Source organism: Salvelinus namaycush, chromosome 7, assembly GCF_016432855.1.
Source record: "Salvelinus namaycush isolate Seneca chromosome 7, SaNama_1.0, whole genome shotgun sequence".
Classification (NCBI taxonomy): domain Eukaryota; kingdom Metazoa; phylum Chordata; class Actinopteri; order Salmoniformes; family Salmonidae; genus Salvelinus; species Salvelinus namaycush.
In genome coordinates, this window is record NC_052313.1 from 54293320 (window position 1) to 54312026 (window position 18707).

The 18707-nt window shown below is 43.2% G+C and overlaps 1 protein-coding gene across 2 annotated transcripts in view; it reads right to left on the reverse strand.

Annotated features, from left to right (window-relative positions):
• Positions 1-13022: 13022 nt before the first annotated feature.
• The window catches only part of LOC120051455 (arf-GAP with GTPase, ANK repeat and PH domain-containing protein 1), a 175544-nt gene continuing 169859 nt past the window's right edge, over positions 13023-18707 (reverse strand). Inside the window, exons 8-9 of one of the 2 annotated variants that reach the window (XM_038998319.1) lie at positions 13922-14074; positions 13023-13193 (exon numbers count right to left, since the gene is read on the reverse strand). In XM_038998319.1, coding sequence (XP_038854247.1) covers positions 13095-13193; positions 13922-14074 — 252 coding nt within the window. In that variant the 3' untranslated portion in view covers positions 13023-13094. Of the gene's footprint in view, positions 13194-13921; positions 14078-18707 lie in introns of both variants that reach the window. The other variant, XM_038998318.1, reaches the window with a different exon arrangement.

Genomic DNA, 18707 nt, shown 5'->3' on the forward strand with positions numbered 1-18707 from the left:
ACGGTGCCTCTATTTTACCTCCGGGGGACTTGACAGCTCACAAGGTCTTCCGATCGCAGCGCACAAGAATAAATGGAGGAAATAAATACATCCCAGATATACTCTTTGTCTTCCTCGTTGCTACGGAGACACTTCCTACAGAGGCACTGTGAAGTATTGTGGGTAGTGCTTAGGAAAAGGTCGATCGCCCTGGGGGGCAGAGGAGATGATGTCCTTCATTCCTGTTAGTGAGGAAAAGCTTCCTCAAAACGTGCAGCAAGGGCGCAATTATTCATTCATTATAACAGTTCAACAGTTCACGTTCGAACCATAACAACTGTTACTACAACAAACAGGCTTGTATTTTACTTTACTCAGGTCCAAAATGGATATCTAGAAAACAATCAACATTCCAAAACCTCTCTCTCTTTGCCTTCGATAGCCACCCTCAATTGGTCTGCACTATCAAAGGTGTAATTGTCCAATCTCTTAAGGCAGACCTGCCAGTGGAGCCGTTCAGTTGTAAACAAACAGTCTGATAAGGAGAGAACTTTCCCCAGGTTAATTTCCTTTCTATTGAAACACACTAATCAACTCCCTAATCACCATCATCCCCCTTTTTCTCCAGACAATAGACCCTCCCTTGGACCCTTGACGGGACTGACAGCCGACCCATTTGGGTGATAGGGGGGAGGCACCATCTCCTGAGAGGCACCATCTCTCCCCGGGGGATCTGGTGAGGCCCATTGTTCTTGGGTGTCCCTGGAGAGCAGGAGCCTAAATTAAGGGTGTCATTCCCAAACAGGCAACTCCTGTCTTGGGGGCTGTCAAGAGGTGCGTAGGAGGGCTCAGGGCTGGCTACGGCATGTCTTGAGTGATGCCTCTGTGAAAGGCGCTGTTCCAACGCTCCTCTATCGCGTTGGCCATCTGGCCTGAAGAGATGTCCACTCTGCCAGCCAAACCACACCACCGGTCATTAATCATCACTGGATAGGACAGTGGTGTGAACAGGCCAGGCCAGGATATCATGATGTCCCTATAGCCCTGATCAATTGGAGATAGTGGAGAGGGGAGGGAACGGACCTGGTTTATCTGACTCTAAGAGAAGGCATTAACAGACAGGCTGAACGAGGAAGTGAGAGAGATTGCTACTACGGTGCAATGCCCATGATGGAATCTGCCCCCAACAGACTACAGCCGTTTCGCCATGCAGATAATAATGTCTCTCTTGTTGTGATGTGTGTTTTGTCCTATATTTATATTGTATTTATTGATTTATTTTAATCCCAGGCCCCCGTCCCTGCAGGAGGCCTGTCGGTAGGCCGTCATTGTAAATAAGAATTTGTTCTTAAACTGACTTGCCTAGTTAAATAAAGGTTAAATATATATATATTTTTTTATAAACTGTCATAAGTAGGTGTACACCCGCACATGGGCATGAGAGAATTGCTGACACAATACTGATGCTGGGTTGACTCATAACCCGCAGTCGGGTTTAGGGTCATTAAATGTTGTGATAATGAAGGGCAGGTGGGTGGGGTGAATAAAGATAAAACAATAGCTTAAAAATCCTTAAAATGTATAATTCTTGTACAATTTATATCTATAGGCTACATTTTGTTTTTTGTGATTGTTATGTTTTGTGTGATGATTGTGAGGCGCTATTCAAATTCGACTGTCACAAGACGGGAACGTCAAATAGGCCTATGGCAAGTCAAGGGAACTATAGCCTACTGTTCAGATGGGTTAAAAAGAAACTGAAATCTGGACACTGACTGTAGCACTATAACCTCTCACATAGCCTTAATATTAACTATTAACTGCAGAGTTAAAGGTGCAATATGCAGAAATCACGACACCATTTCCTGGTTGCTAAAATGCAAATAGTTTGCCTAATTTCAGTTTATTTGACAAAACCAGCAGTCGTTGTGTATCATTGTACCATCGAAACCACTGTCAAATATATTTTTCATAACCCAAAATGTTGTATTTTCAGCTAGTGAACAAAACCGAAAGTAAAAGATGCAAAAACTAAACTTAAGAACGGGAAGCATAGAAATAGATCACATAAAAGAGATCTACCACTTCTTAGACTTGCTTTCAATTGATAACGACAGATCTATAACATTTCTATGTGAATTTGGTCGGCTCGCCCAAAAAGTTACATATTGCAGCTTTAGTAATTTCTTGCAGTAAAATTATACACCAATTGTAGGCTACATTTCAAATGGAGAAATATGATTTCTTTCTTTCAGCATCTTGAGAGAATGCAAATTCACAGTTACATACTGTCTGCAGGTGCTGTGTCTGTAGAGCCGCCATTTTTATCAGCATCATAAAAGCTGATAGTATTTCAACCACATAAAACATGCATCCAATCAGAACTGAGATCTGATCAGAAACATGTTGGTCGTTTCCACAGCTTTCTACTTCCTGACAAACAGTCAAACTGATGTCATTTGGACATTTGTAAAAAATGTCCTGTTTTTGTTGTTGTTGAGTTATTGCATTTTCTCCACGGTCCCTAAACATCTTTGCACCGCGAAAGAAGCACATGACAGAGAAACCTTTACCGATGCCAAATAGACTGAAGCATTCCTTCTACACATTTATGACATTCTGCTGAGCAAGGGTTTATGTAGTCTTCTAGGGCAACATACAGTATGACAGAAGAGAAGCTGCCTGTATCTAATTACAGAGAAGTTGACCAACAAATAGCCTACCAAAATGTCAGAAATTATAAGCAGAAACATATCTAAATCAGGCCCAAAAAAATCCTGCACTCCCTGTCAAAAATCATTCTGCCGTCTCGGACTGTAGCCTACAGTGCATTTCCTATATTAGCAGGTAGGTTCGTGTGCGGGCCTCAGATTTTCACCTCATCACAGTCGGGCGGTTGCAGGTGAACAAACAGCTGACCCCCCCCCACACACACACACACACAATCTATCATGGCATTTATGACAAGGTCAGCGTTGATGAGGCAAGGACAGGAAAGGGCAGGCCCAGGGGAGCATAGCGGGGCGAGGAGCAGTGAAAACCAGATCAAATAAAATACCAACGAAGAAGAAAATGCTCCCTCTATCCCTGGTTGCATCTAAAAATGAACCCTAAATAGTGCACTACTTTTGACCAGGGCCCATAGGGCTATTATCAAAAGCAGAGCACTATGTAGGGAAAAGGGTGCCATTTGAGATGTAGCCTAGCAACTGATTTATCTGGTAAGAGTTCTGGGTAATTAATTAGAAACTCAATTATCCAAACCTTACTTCAAGCAGTCTCAATTCATTAGCAGATAAAGCCTCTCTCGCCCTGCAACCGTTTCTGACAGAGAGAGAGAGAGGACGGATGGATGGAAAGGCTGTGGAAAAGAAACACATTGGTTCTTTCCTGAACGAGTTAAAAGAAGCCCCTGGGGTCAAAGACCATTTTTCTTTTGTCTAATCAGTCTTGTTAAAGAAGCTCTTTAGAGAGACTTCTTTCTCAACAGGATGGGTAGAAACAGACAACGAATCCAAGACTGATACTACGATCAGTGAGGGAATCAGGTCTAGCATACAGAAACAGACACACAAACAACATGCACCATAAACCAACAAAGTCACCATTGGGACACTTGAGTCCCAGTGTGTTCAGACAGAACAACTGTGTATCAATCAGACACTCTACTGCTCAGTAGAGAATACTGTAACCGGATCAGAACCATCACACAATCTAAAAGCCACCACACGCTCCTCTGATTGATGCCGGTTTGTTTCTCATTTCATTATTTCTCCAAAACTAAAAAGAACAACCCCCTCCACCCCAACCCCCTCCACCCCCAACCCCCTCAGATCTCATTTCCAGGGGTTAGTGTGCATGACAAAAATGTCATCATGGCCAAAATAGCTCCGAGCGGTCGTCACGGCGACAACCTTTTCCCTGGGAAATTATATTTTCCCAATCCGGCGGAAGGCGGATCGCGTCGCCACTCGTTACAGGGCCTTGATAGCAGGTCTTTAATATTCACCGTCTTAATTAGGAGACGCCGTTAATTTCATTAAATTCTTTGGCTGCTAAATGAAGCAGATTATGAGACATCTTTTATTGCCAAGCGTGAAATTACAGCCTGCCCGCTGCCAATGGCAGGGCGACACTAATGAATTACAGGGTAAATAACAGCCGAATTAACCATCCAATTTAACTCCTTACTAAGAGGAACCAGGCCTCAGAGGGGAGGAGGCAGAGGGGGAGACTGTCAAAACCACCCAGCCCTGTGCCCATCTAATGTTACACTACTCTCTACAACTATAGGCAATTACTACCATGATACTAATCAGCTCCTCACAAAGGGAGCCAACCCCAACCACACACGTCGATGCTTTGGACTCATTTGAAATGTAAAGAAAATACAAATCTGAACTGGGACGGACAAATTACTATTGAATGTCGAGATGAGTTGGGCTACGAAGCTGTGGAAAGACCACCTTTCACTATTAGGATGAACCAGGAACCGCATCTTAACCTTCTCTACCTCCTATTGCTGCTCCATGACCCTCGGTCTAGGCCAACAGCCCCGGTGTCTAGGCCAACAGCCCCGGTGTCTAGGCCAACAGCCCCGGTGTCTAGGCCAACAGCCCCGGTGTCTAGGCCAACAGCCCCGGTGTCTAGGCCAACAGCCCCGGTGTTTAGGCCAACAGCCCAGGTGTAACAGTAAACAGTAAGTTCATTCGACAGAGACGTGTTGGCGAAGCGAGTGTCTCCATCTCTTCGGTAATTACGGGCTAATTAGGAGCGTGGAGCAGATGTCCGCGGAGACGCCACCGTAAACACAGTCTGTAAACAAGCTGCAGATGTCCCGCTCGCCACTCGCTTTTTAAAGAAACCCTCAGCCCCTAACAGAAGAGGCTTAGAATGGCCATGTTGCATCCTGGGTAAAATACACGGTAAAAGCAGCAGTCACTGACCCCATCATGACCCTGCTACATTCATCTTTTTTGTTCCATTTGAGTCATTTTATCAGACGCTCTTTTCCCCGTACTGGTCCCTTGTGGGAACTGAACCCACAACCTGGCGCTGCAGGAGCCCTGCTCTACCAACTGAGCCACACGGGACCTAGAACACAAAACATTCTAAAAGTTCCAAACAGAAATAAAGCTGTAGACAAACATCCCACTAGGTACAGGTCTCGCAGAAGAGCGTCTGCAGTTAAATACCACAGTGGAGGCCATGTTGAGGGACCCACGACCGCCTGACGCGTGTAGATAGGTGACACGTCTGACCCCGTCACATCCACACTCAGAGCAGAGTTTGTGTGTGTGTGTGTGTGTGTGTGTGTGTGTGTGTGTGTGTGTGTGTGTGTGTGTGTGTGTGTGTGTGTGTGTGAGAAAAGCTGGACCTCTGGGGCTTTGGGTTGTCTAATTGCTGCAGAGTGGGAGTCCGCCCCACCCTCTTTATAAAAGTCCAGTGTGCTGAAAACTCCTAGCTTGGCCAGGCTAGCAGTGTGTTAGGTTTTAATGAGCACCATCTAACTAATGAAGGCATCTTCTTCCTTCCACAGCCTTTATCGTGCGCACGCACGCACGCACACTCACACGCACACGCACACACACACACACACACACACACACACACACACACACACACACACACACACACACACACACACACACACACACACACACACACACACACACACACTCTAGTCACCTTGAGGGGGAGTCAGAACAACAGCCCATCCTAATGAGATCTGGGCTAACAGAAAATAAACGACACTGGGGAGTCAGTAGTCCTGGGAGAGAGCTCCAAGAACACACACACCAACGCAATTCATGCAAACACACACATTCACGTATCTGTTTAGAGAACGACGATCATCCGCATAGCCGATTTCCCCCTTACAGCGCGAGCGCACTTGCCTCTACTGCAAGTCGGCAACACTCATAGCTAGTTAGCCTGTCCTTGAGGAACCTCTATGCTGCTGGGTAGCTACCCACTCATGCTGCATTTACCACACTTTAACAATGCCACACAGAATGTAAACATTTTGAAAGTGTTCATTAATTTGCTGTTAGGCAAAACAATGTCCATACAGTCTACAGCACTTCACAAAACCTCATACAGGTAGCTTGCTTGCTAGGTAAGTTAATCAACGATATTAAGCAGAGAGCTAACTTGGCTAGTTATGAAGCTAACGTCAGTTCACTAACGTTACCCTGGAACTTTCTTTGTGATAGCGGGTTTGCAAACCATAACGCAAAAATGCTAATTTCACCAACAATGTTGTTAACTCTCTGAGTTAGCTAGCTACATGATTTGTCTTTCCCTTCCCGAGACAAACTGTCACATCCGGCCGTGATGTGACAGTTTGAAGTCCCATAGGGCGGCACACAATTGGCCCAGCATCGCCTGGGTTTGGCCGGGGTAGGCCGTCATTGTAAATAATATTTTTTTCTTAACTTCTCTAGGATAGGGGGCAGCATTTTCACGTTTGGATAAATAGCATGCCCAATTTCAACTGCCTGCTACTCCTCCCCAGAATATAAGATCTGCATATTATTAGCAGATTTGGATAGAAAACACTCTGAAGTTTCTAAAACTGTTTGAATGATGTCTGTGAGTATTACAGAACTTATGTAGCAGGCAAAACCCAGACGACAAACCATTCAGAATTTGTATTTTTTTGAGGTCACTGTCTTTTCAATGAGATTTCATTGGGACACCAGATTTCTAAGGGACTTGTTTGCAGTTCCTACCGCTTCCACTGGATGTCACCAGTCTTTGGAAATTGGTTGAGGTTATTCCTTTGTGTAATGAAGAAGTACGGCCATCGTAAATGAGGGTCACTTGAAGTAAATTGTTTGAGAGAGGCACATTACCAGAAAAGTTGCGTCAGTTTGTTTTCTTTTTGTATTGAACACAGATCATCCCGTCTTCAAATTGATCGATTATTAACGTTTAAAAATACCTAACGTTCGAAATGTTTTGGTAAAGTTTACATGTAACTTTTGATATATTTTGTAGTGACGTTGCGCAAGTTGGAAGCTGTGTTTTTCTGGATGAAACGCGCCAAATAAATTGACATTTTGGATATATAATCGACGGAATTAATCGAACAAAAGCACCATTTGTGATGTTTATGGGACATATTGGAGTGCCAACAAAAGAATTTCGTCAAAGGCATGAAATATATTTTTTATTTCTGTGTTTTGTGTCGTGCCTGCAGTGTTGAAATATGCTACTCTCTTTGTTTACTGTTGTGCTATCATCAGATAATATCATCTTATGCTTTCGCCGAAAAGCCTTTTTGAAATCTGACATGTTGGCTGGATTCACAACAAGTGTAGCTTTAATTAGTATCTTACATGTGTGATTTAATGAAAGTTTGATTTTTATATCATGTTATTTGAATATGGCGCTCTGTATTTTCCCTGCCTATTGGCCAGGTGGAACGATTGCGTCCCACCTACCCCAGAGAGGTTAACAATAAGACTGAGACCTGCTGCATCCCACCTACCCCAGAGAGGTTAACAATAAGACTGAGACCTGCTGCGTCCCACCTACCCCAGAGAGGTTAAACAATGTGAAGAAGGGTTTGTTCTTTGCCCACTCCATTTTATGGATAAAGAATCTGCTATGAAAGATAAACAAAGGAACAATGAAAGTTAAATCAGGGTCCATATCATTTGGATCAAAATAAAACAGAACATCAGAGTCTCTCAGATGAACATTAATAGTAGTTTATTTTCAAATAAAACCGTCTAATTCACTCCAAAATCTTCTGACATAAGAACAGTCCCAAAATAAATGGTCAAGAGTCTCTGGATCACAACCACAAAATACACATTTGTTATCAATAGCTATTTTAAATCTGTGTATAATAAAGGTCTTTACGGGGTAGATTCTATGAATGAGTTGGTATGATACTTCTTTCACCGTATTAGATAGTTTAAGTCGGAAGTTTACATACAACTTAGCCAAATATATTTAATCCTAGTAAAAATTCTCTGTCTTAGGTCAGTATGGATCACCACTTTATTTTAAGAATGTGAAATGTCAGAATAATAGTAGAGAGAATGATTTATTTCATCACATTCCCAGTGGGTCAGAAGTTTACATACACTCAATTAGTATTTGATAGCATTGCCTTTACACTGTTTAAATTGGGTCAAATGTTTCAGGTAGCCCTCCACAAGCTTCCCACAATAAGTTGGGTGAATGTCGGCCCATTCTTCCTGACAGAGCTGGTGTAACTGAGTCAGGTTTGTAGGCCTCCTTGCTCGCACACGCTTTTTCAGTTCTGCCCAGACATTTTCTATAGGACTGAGGTCAGGGCTTTGTGATGGTCACTCCAATACCTTGACTTTGTTGTCCTTAAGCCATTTTGCCACAACTTTGGAAGTATGCTTGGGGTCATTGTCCATTTGGAAGACCTAGCTTTAACTTCCTGACTGATGTCTTGAGATGTTGCTTCAATATATCCACATAATTTTCAATTCATGATGCCATCTATTTTGTGAAGTTCACCAGTCCATCCTGCAGCAAAGCACCCCCACAACATGATGCTGCCAACCCCGTGCTTCACATCTGGGATGGTGTTCTTCGGCTTGAAAGCCTCCCCCTTTTCCTCCAAACATAAAGATGGTCATTATAGCCAAACAGTTCTATTTTTGTTTCATCAGACCAGAGGACATTTCTCCAAAAAGTACGATCTTTGTCCCCATGTGCAGTTGCAAACCGTAGTCTGGCTTTTTTATGGCAGTTTTGGAGCAGTGGCTTCTTCCTTGCTGAGCGGCCTTTCAGGTTATGTCGATATAGGAGTCGTTTTACTGTGGATATAGATACTTTTGTACCTGTTTCCTCCAGCATCTTCACAAGGTCCTTTGCTGTTGTTCTGGGATTGATTTCCACTTTTCACAACAAAGTACGTTCATCTCTAGGAGACAGAACGCATCGCCTTCCTAAGCGGTATGACGGCTGCGTGGTCCCATGGTGTTTATACTTGCGTACTATTGCTTGTACAGATGAACGTGGTACCTTCAGGCATTTGGAAATTGCTCCCAAGGATGAACCAGACTTGTGAAGGTCTACAATTATGATTCTGAAGTCTTGGCTGATTTATTTTGATTTTCCCATGATGTCAAGCAAAGAGGCACTGAGTTTGAAAGTGGGCCTTGAAATGCATCCACAGGTACACCTCCAATTGACTCAAATTATGTCAATTAGCCTATCAGAAGCTTCTAAAGCCATGACATCATTTTCTGGAATTTTCCAAGCTGTTTAAAGGCACAGTCAACTTAGTGTATGTAAACTTCTGACCCACTGGAATTGTGATATAGTGAATTCTAAGTGAAATAATCTGTCTGTAAACAATTGTTGGAAAAATTACTTGTGTCATGCACAAAGTAGATGTCCTAACCGACTTGCCAAAACGATAGTTTGTTAACAAGAAATTTGTGGAGTGGTTGAAAAACGAGTTTTAATGACTCCAGCCTAAGTGTATGTAAACTTCCGACTTCAACTGTATATTTGCCAGACAACAACGAGACTTTGCTCCAGTTCACTTGTCCTAGGGCTGCATTCCAGGACATTTTAGCAGAGGGAACAGTAACATCTTGACATAGTTTTCTTATATACATGTTAATACATTTATAGTTTAAAATGTCAATTCCTTCTAGCTGTATTGAGGCAACAAAACCCTCAACAGGGTTGAGGGACTGTTATATTCTCCTAAAATAAGAATAGTACCTACTGTCTGGCTACATGACAAGCAAGTGGTGTCTTTTCTCTTAAAGGAGACAGCGCACATTTTTATAAAATAAAGCAATAGGCTACTTATATGAAAATTGTATTTATCAGTAGGCCTAACATGGTCCCAAATGAAAGGGAAACAGATTGTCACCTGTAGCCCCAAAGACCATTGGAATCAGCCAACACGAGCTCAGGCATACACTCCTATTGAATATGAATTCACCTGTATTGTGAGTAGACCTACGCCAACTTAATTTACCCAGTTTATCAAGAGACTGACCATTCAAATAAATGATTACCACCTTTATGTTGTTGGGTAGTTCAATTGATAAAGTCAAATTGACTCTATGGTTGTATAATTGATTTGTTATTGCACACATGGTTGTCTCTGGTAATTAGATTTATTATCGGCCTAAAATAAATCAGCCATCGGCGTCCTTGACCCCCAAAAATTGGTATCGGCTCTTAAAACCCCATATCTGTCGTTCTCTACTGTTTACCCTAATTATCTTCCATATGTAAAGTCAAATGATCTCACACAAGTCACCCATATTTATGAACAAAGGCAATCCCCTTCACCTGTAGTTTCTGAACAACATGTTAAGATCTGATGCCAAAAACCAACTCCTCATCATCATCATCCTCCTCATCATCATCATCATCCTCCTCCTCATCATCATCATCATCCTCCTCCTCATCATCCTCCTCATCGCGTGATTAATTGACTGCCGATTATGACTGTACCTTTAAGGAGCAGCCGCGCGACTCTGCCAACCTAACAGAAGCAGACATCTGCCAAAGTGATTCAACTAAAGACTGTCCCCTTCCTCCCCTCTTCAACACACAGACAAGGACAACCAAAAGGAGCCAGTCAGGGAACACGTCCTCTCAGTGAATGAGTCTTGTTGCTAGCCCTCTGAGGGAGACCTGGCATGTATGGAGACGTAGCATACTGTGCGTCTGGTACAATTTGTGGACCAGGTCTGAACGTGTTCAACAAGAAAAGGTGAGGTGGTGTGTGGAGGGAGGAGTCAGACGCAGCAGCACTCATTAAAATGGAGTGTAAACTGAGTGCTAATGGGGAGGCAGGTAGCTAAGCTGCTGCCATCTCCACACACACACATACACACAGTCTAATTAGGGAACAGGTCTGCCTGCAGCCAACACAGAGGCAGGAGGGGAGATGGAGAGAGACATACAGAGATACACATTCTCCAAGAGGAAAGACCACGGGGAATGATCAAATCAATTAACATCCAGCTCCAAAAAGGGAAGCAGCTCTGGCTGTGGCCCGATGCCTCGGAGCGCTGCCGGCTACGTGTTATTCTCCAACCTCTGTCTGTCTGGGGCTGGCAGCTGTCAGGTGGGCTGAGGGTGTGTGGTCGTGCCGGGCCTTGCTCACCATGTGTCTCATGTTGGGGAAACAATGGGCGACTCAGAGGCCACAGCCAAACCCATATGATGGAGGGTTCTTTAAGACTGTTGGTCTACGTCATCTTTCTAAAAAACTCATCCACACACACACACGCACACGCACACACAGCTAACGCCACACCTACCATCTGCCACCAGTGACATGTGTATGGGGCCCTCTTCATTTGTACATCATTATCAGCCATTGACTTCACAGGAGTTATGCAAATTGAGTGGCTGGACCCAGGAGGATTCTACTTCTGCCAGACAGACAGAGATGACGTGTGAGTGAGAGAGAGGCTCTTCTACAGGGACAGGAGAACACACACATATCTGGCACTGTGTAGCAGCTCTTCCAATCCATCTTCATCACATGAGAAATGTTTGACAAGTACTTCAACATGGATCCTTATAGAAAGCACAACATCGTCACTGTCGTTTCCACAGAGGTAAGCTCACACACACACACACACACACACACACACACACACACACACACACACACACACACACACACACACACACACACACACACACACACACACACACACACACACACACAGCTGTGATCTGTTCTGCTGCTCTATAACCATAATGAGTATGTGCCTGGGCTCTCTCCTCTGAGTCACTTCCAGTTCCACGTCATCCCCCGTTTACCGCCACAACGCAGACTAAAACACTGCTAACCATAGATAGGATGCAAGGTCAATTACATGAAGCTCTGCTGCTATACTGTCTACATATAGACAGGACTGAATGGCAGATTGGGTTATGTGACTAATAGAGCCTCCTGATCGAGGCTCTTATCAGTTTAGAGAGGAGCAACACTATCAGAGGCTATGATGTCCATGCTAACTGGACGCCTGGGAATAACACAGGACCCCGTTGCTACTTCATACTGATATGTCCTTCCTGTGGGGAGTTAGGGGATACATGTAAACATCTCACAAGTAAACATCATGTCGTCCCTGATTGAGGGGACAAGACAATTTACTCTGCTCTCTGCTGTGCTGTCCCAGCGGGGGGCCTCCTTGCGCAGCAGCACCACAGAGACACGGTCTCCCTCGACGAGCTGCGCGACACGGCCCCGGCACTAACAACTACCGCGGCGCTGCTAACAAATGCAGCGCGTCGTTGAAAGGAAGCCCCTAATCAGAGTTGCAATTTGTTCATTAGTGGATTACAAACGAGGCCTCCGTGCTGATATGAGAGGCCGTGATTAGCACACGCTAATTGGCTGATTTCCTTATACTCCAGTTGAAGCGGCTCACAGGAGATGCCAGCCCCCCCCCCCCCTCCCTCCGTGGTTCGCTCCATGCTTGTTTGCGACAAATTAAGGCCAACTCAAACAATCTCTCCACAATTACAGTGGGGGGGGGGGGGGGGGGGGGGCTCCTGAGCTCTCTGGTTTGATACCCCTCCCCTTCCTCTCCACCTCCCTACCTACCCACCCCCCTGCTGATGCCCCAATCAAAGCGCTCGGCTACACAGCCACACAGGAAAAGGCAGGGCTTTGAAAAGCACGTAGAGGAAGAGGGAAGCAGAGGACCATATGCCAGCCGGCAGACTGCACTTCATTAACCATCCTCAGCCTCTTCTCCCTCTCACCATCTCTCCGCTCTTTCTTTTTGGACAAGGAGAGAGAGGTGGGGGCAGTGGAGGGGACAGAGGGATGGGGGCAGTGGGGGGGGACAGAGGGGAGAGTGAAAGAAAGTGAGAGTGAAATCCCGTCCCGCTCCTTATACTAATGATCTCATTTCAATACCCAGGAGAACCCCAACTCTAATTGATGTCAAGTGTGTGCTTTCGCTGTTAATCAAGGAGAAGGCATCAAACGGAGAGAGCCTGGCTGTGTCTGGGCTTCACGCTCTGATCACATGCAGCCCTCGTTCTCCGGGAAATCAGCAATACGGCGCTGCCGGACCCTAATTATCCCCGTAGCAGCCGGCTGGCCAGGCGAGGGCCAGATCTGATCATACCTGCTTAATTGGAATAGCTCGGCCGCTTCCAATGCTGTCCGCTCGGCCCTCCAGTCCTTTCTTGTCCCTGTCTGGCTCGCTGGCCTTCCGAGACTGTGGAGAAGGAGATAGGAGAACAAGTATGGGTTATAGAGGCCCTGAGTTAGGCCCTCTAAAGTGTCTGAACGAGGAGCCTGAACAAGGGTCTGTTACAGCCCTCTTCTAGTCTTCACATAACAGGCCTCGTCTAATGGCTGCTAGAGGTGACTGGGGTTATTATTGTGTCTATGAGTCAACTTGACCCAGTTGTTGACCTCTCTCTAAGTTGCTAAGGAACTGGGAAGTGGACATGATGCATGTGTCTGTACATTCTAGAAGGTGGTCACATACAACCTTCCCTGTGGCCCGTAGATTCTCACTGTAAGCCATTTACCATTTAAAAGTCCGTTAGATCATTTTGTATGTATTTAACATCCATCGTTTGAACATCTAATAATACATAGTCAACAGTGAAGAAGTCGATGTCCTGTGTGTGTGTGTGTGTGTGTGTGTGTATCTGGGCTCACAGTGAAGAAGTAGATGTCCTATGTGGGTGTGTGTATCTGGGCTCACAGTGAAGAAGTAGATGTCCTATGTGGGTGTGTGTGTGTGTGTGTGTATCTGGGCTCACAGTGAAGAAGTAGATATCCTATGTGTGTGTGTGTGTGTGTGTGTGTGTGTGTGTGTGTGTGTGTGTGTGTGTGTGTGTGTGTGTGTGTGTGTGTGTGTGTGTGTGTGTGTGTATCTGGGCTCACAGTGAAGAAGTAGATGTCCTATGTGTGTGTGTGTGTATCTGGGCTCACAGTGAAGAGGTTGGAGCGGCGTTTGGACTGCTTGCGGACGGGTGTGGGGGTGTTGGTGGTCTGGGGGACGTCGATGCGTAGCTCCTTCTGACTGGTGCTGGGGGTGGAGGGGACTGACGAGGAGTAGTCACTCAGGCTGCCGCCATTACTGGTCTGCTACAGAGACACACACACTTCTATGTACTGTGTTGGTAACACTAACTTAGTTCAGAAAGAGTGAGTGTATGTATGGATGAGAGTAAACAGAGAGAAAGAGACAGAACAATATAAAAAAGTGTGTGAAAGAGAGAAAGTTGAACATACAGCTGGTACAGTATCCCTCTTCATAATAACAGACACTACACTAGTATACAGCTGGTACAGCATCCCCCCTCATAATAACAGACACTACACTAGTATACAGCTGGTACAGCATCCCTCTTCATAATAACAGACACTACACTAGTATACAGCTGGTACAGCATCCCCCCTCATAATAACAGACACTACACTAGTATACAGCTGGTACAGTATCCCTCTTCATAATAACAGACACTACACTAGTATACAGCTGGTACAGTATAACCTCTTCATAATAACAGACACTACACTAGTATACAGCTGGTACAGTATAACCTCTTCATAATAACAGACACTACACTAGTATACAGCTGGTACAGTATAACCTCTTCATAATAACAGACACTACACTAGTATACAGCTGGTACAGTTTAACCTCTTCATAATAACAGACACTACACTAGTATACAGCTGGTACAGTATATCCTCTTCATAATGACAGACACTACACTAGTATACAGCTGGTACAGTATATCCTCTTCATAATAACAGACACTAAACTAGTATACAGCTGGTACAGTATATCCTCTTCATAATAACAGACACTACACTAGTATACAGCTGGTACAGTATAACCTCTTCATAATAACAGACACTACACTAGTATACAGCTGGTACAGTATATCCTCTTCATAATAACAGACACTACACTAGTATACAGCTGGTACAGTATATCCTCTTCATAATAACAGACACTACACTAGTATACAGCTGGTACAGTATAACCTCTTCATAATGACAGACACTACACTAGTATACAGCTGGTACAGTATAACCTCTTCATAATAACAGACACTACACTAGTATACAGCTGGTACAGTATAACCTCTTCATAATAACAGACACTACACTAGTATACAGCTGGTACAGCATCCCCCCTCATAATAACAGACACTACACTAGTATACAGCTGGTACAGTATATCCTCTTCATAATAACAGACACTACACTAGTATACAGCATCCCCCCTCATAATAACAGACACTACACTAGTATACAGCTGGTACAGTATAACCTCTTCATAATAACAGACACTACACTAGTATACAGCTGGTACAGTTTAACCTCTTCATAATAACAGACACTACACTAGTATACAGCTGGTACAGTATAACCTCTTCATAATGACAGACACTACACTAGTATACAGCTGGTACAGCATCCCCCCTCATAATAACAGACACTACACTAGTATACAACTGGTACAGTATAACCTCTTCATAATAACAGACACTACACTAGTATACAGCTGGTACAGTATAACCTCTTCATAATAACAGACACTACACTAGTATAAAGCTGGTACAGTATAACCTCTTCATAATAACAGACACTACACTAGTATACAGCTGGTACAGTATATCCTCTTCATAATAACAGACACTACACTAGTATACAGCTGGTACAGTATAACCTCTTCATAATAACAGACACTACACTAGTATACAGCTGGTACAGTATATCCTCTTCATAATAACAGACACTACACTAGTATACAGCTGGTACAGTTTAACCTCTTCATAATAACAGACACTACACTAGTATACAGCTGGTACAGTATAACCTCTTCATAATAACAGACACTACACTAGTATACAGCTGGTACAGCATCCCCCCTCATAATAACAGACACTACACTAGTATACAGCTGGTACAGTATATCCTCTTCATAATAACAGACACTACACTAGTATACAGCTGGTACAGTATATCCTCTTCATAATAACAGACACTACACTAGTATACAGCTGGTGCAGTATATCCTCTCCATAATAACAGACACTACACTAGTATACAGCTGGTACAGTATAACCTCTTCATAATGACAGACACTACACTAGTATACAGCTGGTACAGTATATCATCTTCATAATAACAGACACTACACTAGTATACAGCTGGTACAGTATATCCTCTTCATAATAACAGACACTACACTAGTATACAGCTGGTACAGTATATCCTCTTCATAATAACAGACACTACACTAGTATACAGCATCCCCCCTCATAATAACAGACACTACACTAGTATACAGCTGGTACAGTATATCCTCTTCATAATAACAGACACTACACTAGTATACAGCTGGTACAGTATAACCTCTTCATAATGACAGACACTACACTAGTATACAGCATCCCCCCTCATAATAACAGACACTACACTAGTATACAGCTGGTACAGTATAACCTCTTCATAATGACAGACACTACACTAGTATACAGCTGGTACAGCATCCCCCCCTCATAATAACAGACACTAGTATACAGCTGGTACAGTATAACCTCTTCATAATAACAGACACTACACTAGTATACAGCTGGTACAGTATATCCTCTTCATAATAACAGACACTACACTAGTATACAGCTGGTACAGTATAACCTCTTCATAATAACAGACACTACACTAGTATACAGCTGGTACAGCATCCCCTCTTCATAATAACATACACTACACTAGTATACAGCTGGTACAGTATAACCTCTTCATAATAACAGACACTACACTAGTATACAGCTGGTACAGTTTAACCTCTTCATAATGACAGACACTACACTAGTATACAGCTGGTACAGTATAACCTCTTCATAATAATAACAGACACTACACTAGTATACAGCTGGTACAGTATAACCTCTTCATAATAACAGACACTACACTAGTATACAGCTGGTACAGTATATCCTCTTCATAATAACAGACACTACACTAGTATACAGCTGGTACAGTATATCCTCTTCATAATAACAGACACTACACTAGTATACAGCTGGTACAGTATATCCTCTTCATAATAACAGACACTACACTAGTATACAGCTGGTACAGTATAACCTCTTCATAATAACAGACACTACACTAGTATACAGCTGGTACAGTATATCCTCTTCATAATAACAGACACTACACTAGTATACAGCTGGTACAGTATAACCTCTTCATAATAACAGACACTACACTAGTATACAGCTGGTACAGCATCCCCCCTCATAATAACAGACACTACACTAGTATACAGCTGGTACAGTATCCCTCTTCATAATAACAGACACTACACTAGTATACAGCTGGTACAGTATAACCTCTTCATAATGGCAGACACTACACTAGTATACAGCTGGTACAGTTTAACCTCTTCATAATAACAGACACTACACTAGTATACAGCTGGTACAGTATATCCTCTTCATAATAACAGACACTACACTAGTATACAGCTGGTGCAGTATATCCTCTCCATAATAACAGACACTACACTAGTATACAGCTGGTACAGTATAACCTCTTCATAATGACAGACACTACACTAGTATACAGCTGGTACAGTATATCATCTTCATAATAACAGACACTACACTAGTATACAGCTGGTACAGTATATCCTCTTCATAATAACATACACTACACTAGTATACAGCTGGTACAGTATAACCTCTTCATAATAACAGACACTACACTAGTATACAGCTGGTACAGTATATCCTCTTCATAATAACAGACACTACACTAGTATACAGCTGGTACAGTATATCCTCTTCATAATAACAGACACTACACTAGTATACAGCTGGTACAGTATATCCTCTTCATAATAACAGACACTACACTAGTATACAGCATCCCCCCTCATAATAACAGACACTACACTAGTATACAGCTGGTACAGTATATCCTCTTCATAATAACAGACACTACACTAGTATACAGCTGGTACAGTATAACCTCTTCATAATGACAGACACTACACTAGTATACAGCATCCCCCCTCATAATAACAGACACTACACTAGTATACAGCTGGTACAGTATAACCTCTTCATAATAACAGACACTACACTAGTATACAGCTGGTACAGTATATCCTCTTCATAATAACAGACACTACACTAGTATACAGCTGGTACAGTATAACCTCTTCATAATGACAGACACTACACTAGTATACAGCTGGTACAGCATCCCCCCCTCATAATAACAGACACTAGTATACAGCTGGTACAGTATATCCTCTTCATAATAACAGACACTACACTAGTATACAGCTGGTACAGTATAACCTCTTCATAATGACAGACACTACACTAGTATACAGCTGGTACAGTATAACCTCTTCATAATGACAGACACTACACTAGTATACAGCTGGTACAGTATAACCTCTTCATAATAACAGACACTACACTAGTATACAGCTGGTACAGTTTAACCTCTTCATAATAACAGACACTACACTAGTATACAGCTGGTACAGTATAACCTCTTCATAATGACAGACACTACACTAGTATACAGCTGGTACAGCATCCCCCCTCATAATAACAGACACTACACTAGTATACAACTGGTACAGTATAACCTCTTCATAATAACAGACACTACACTAGTATACAGCTGGTACAGTATAACCTCTTCATAATAACAGACACTACACTAGTATAAA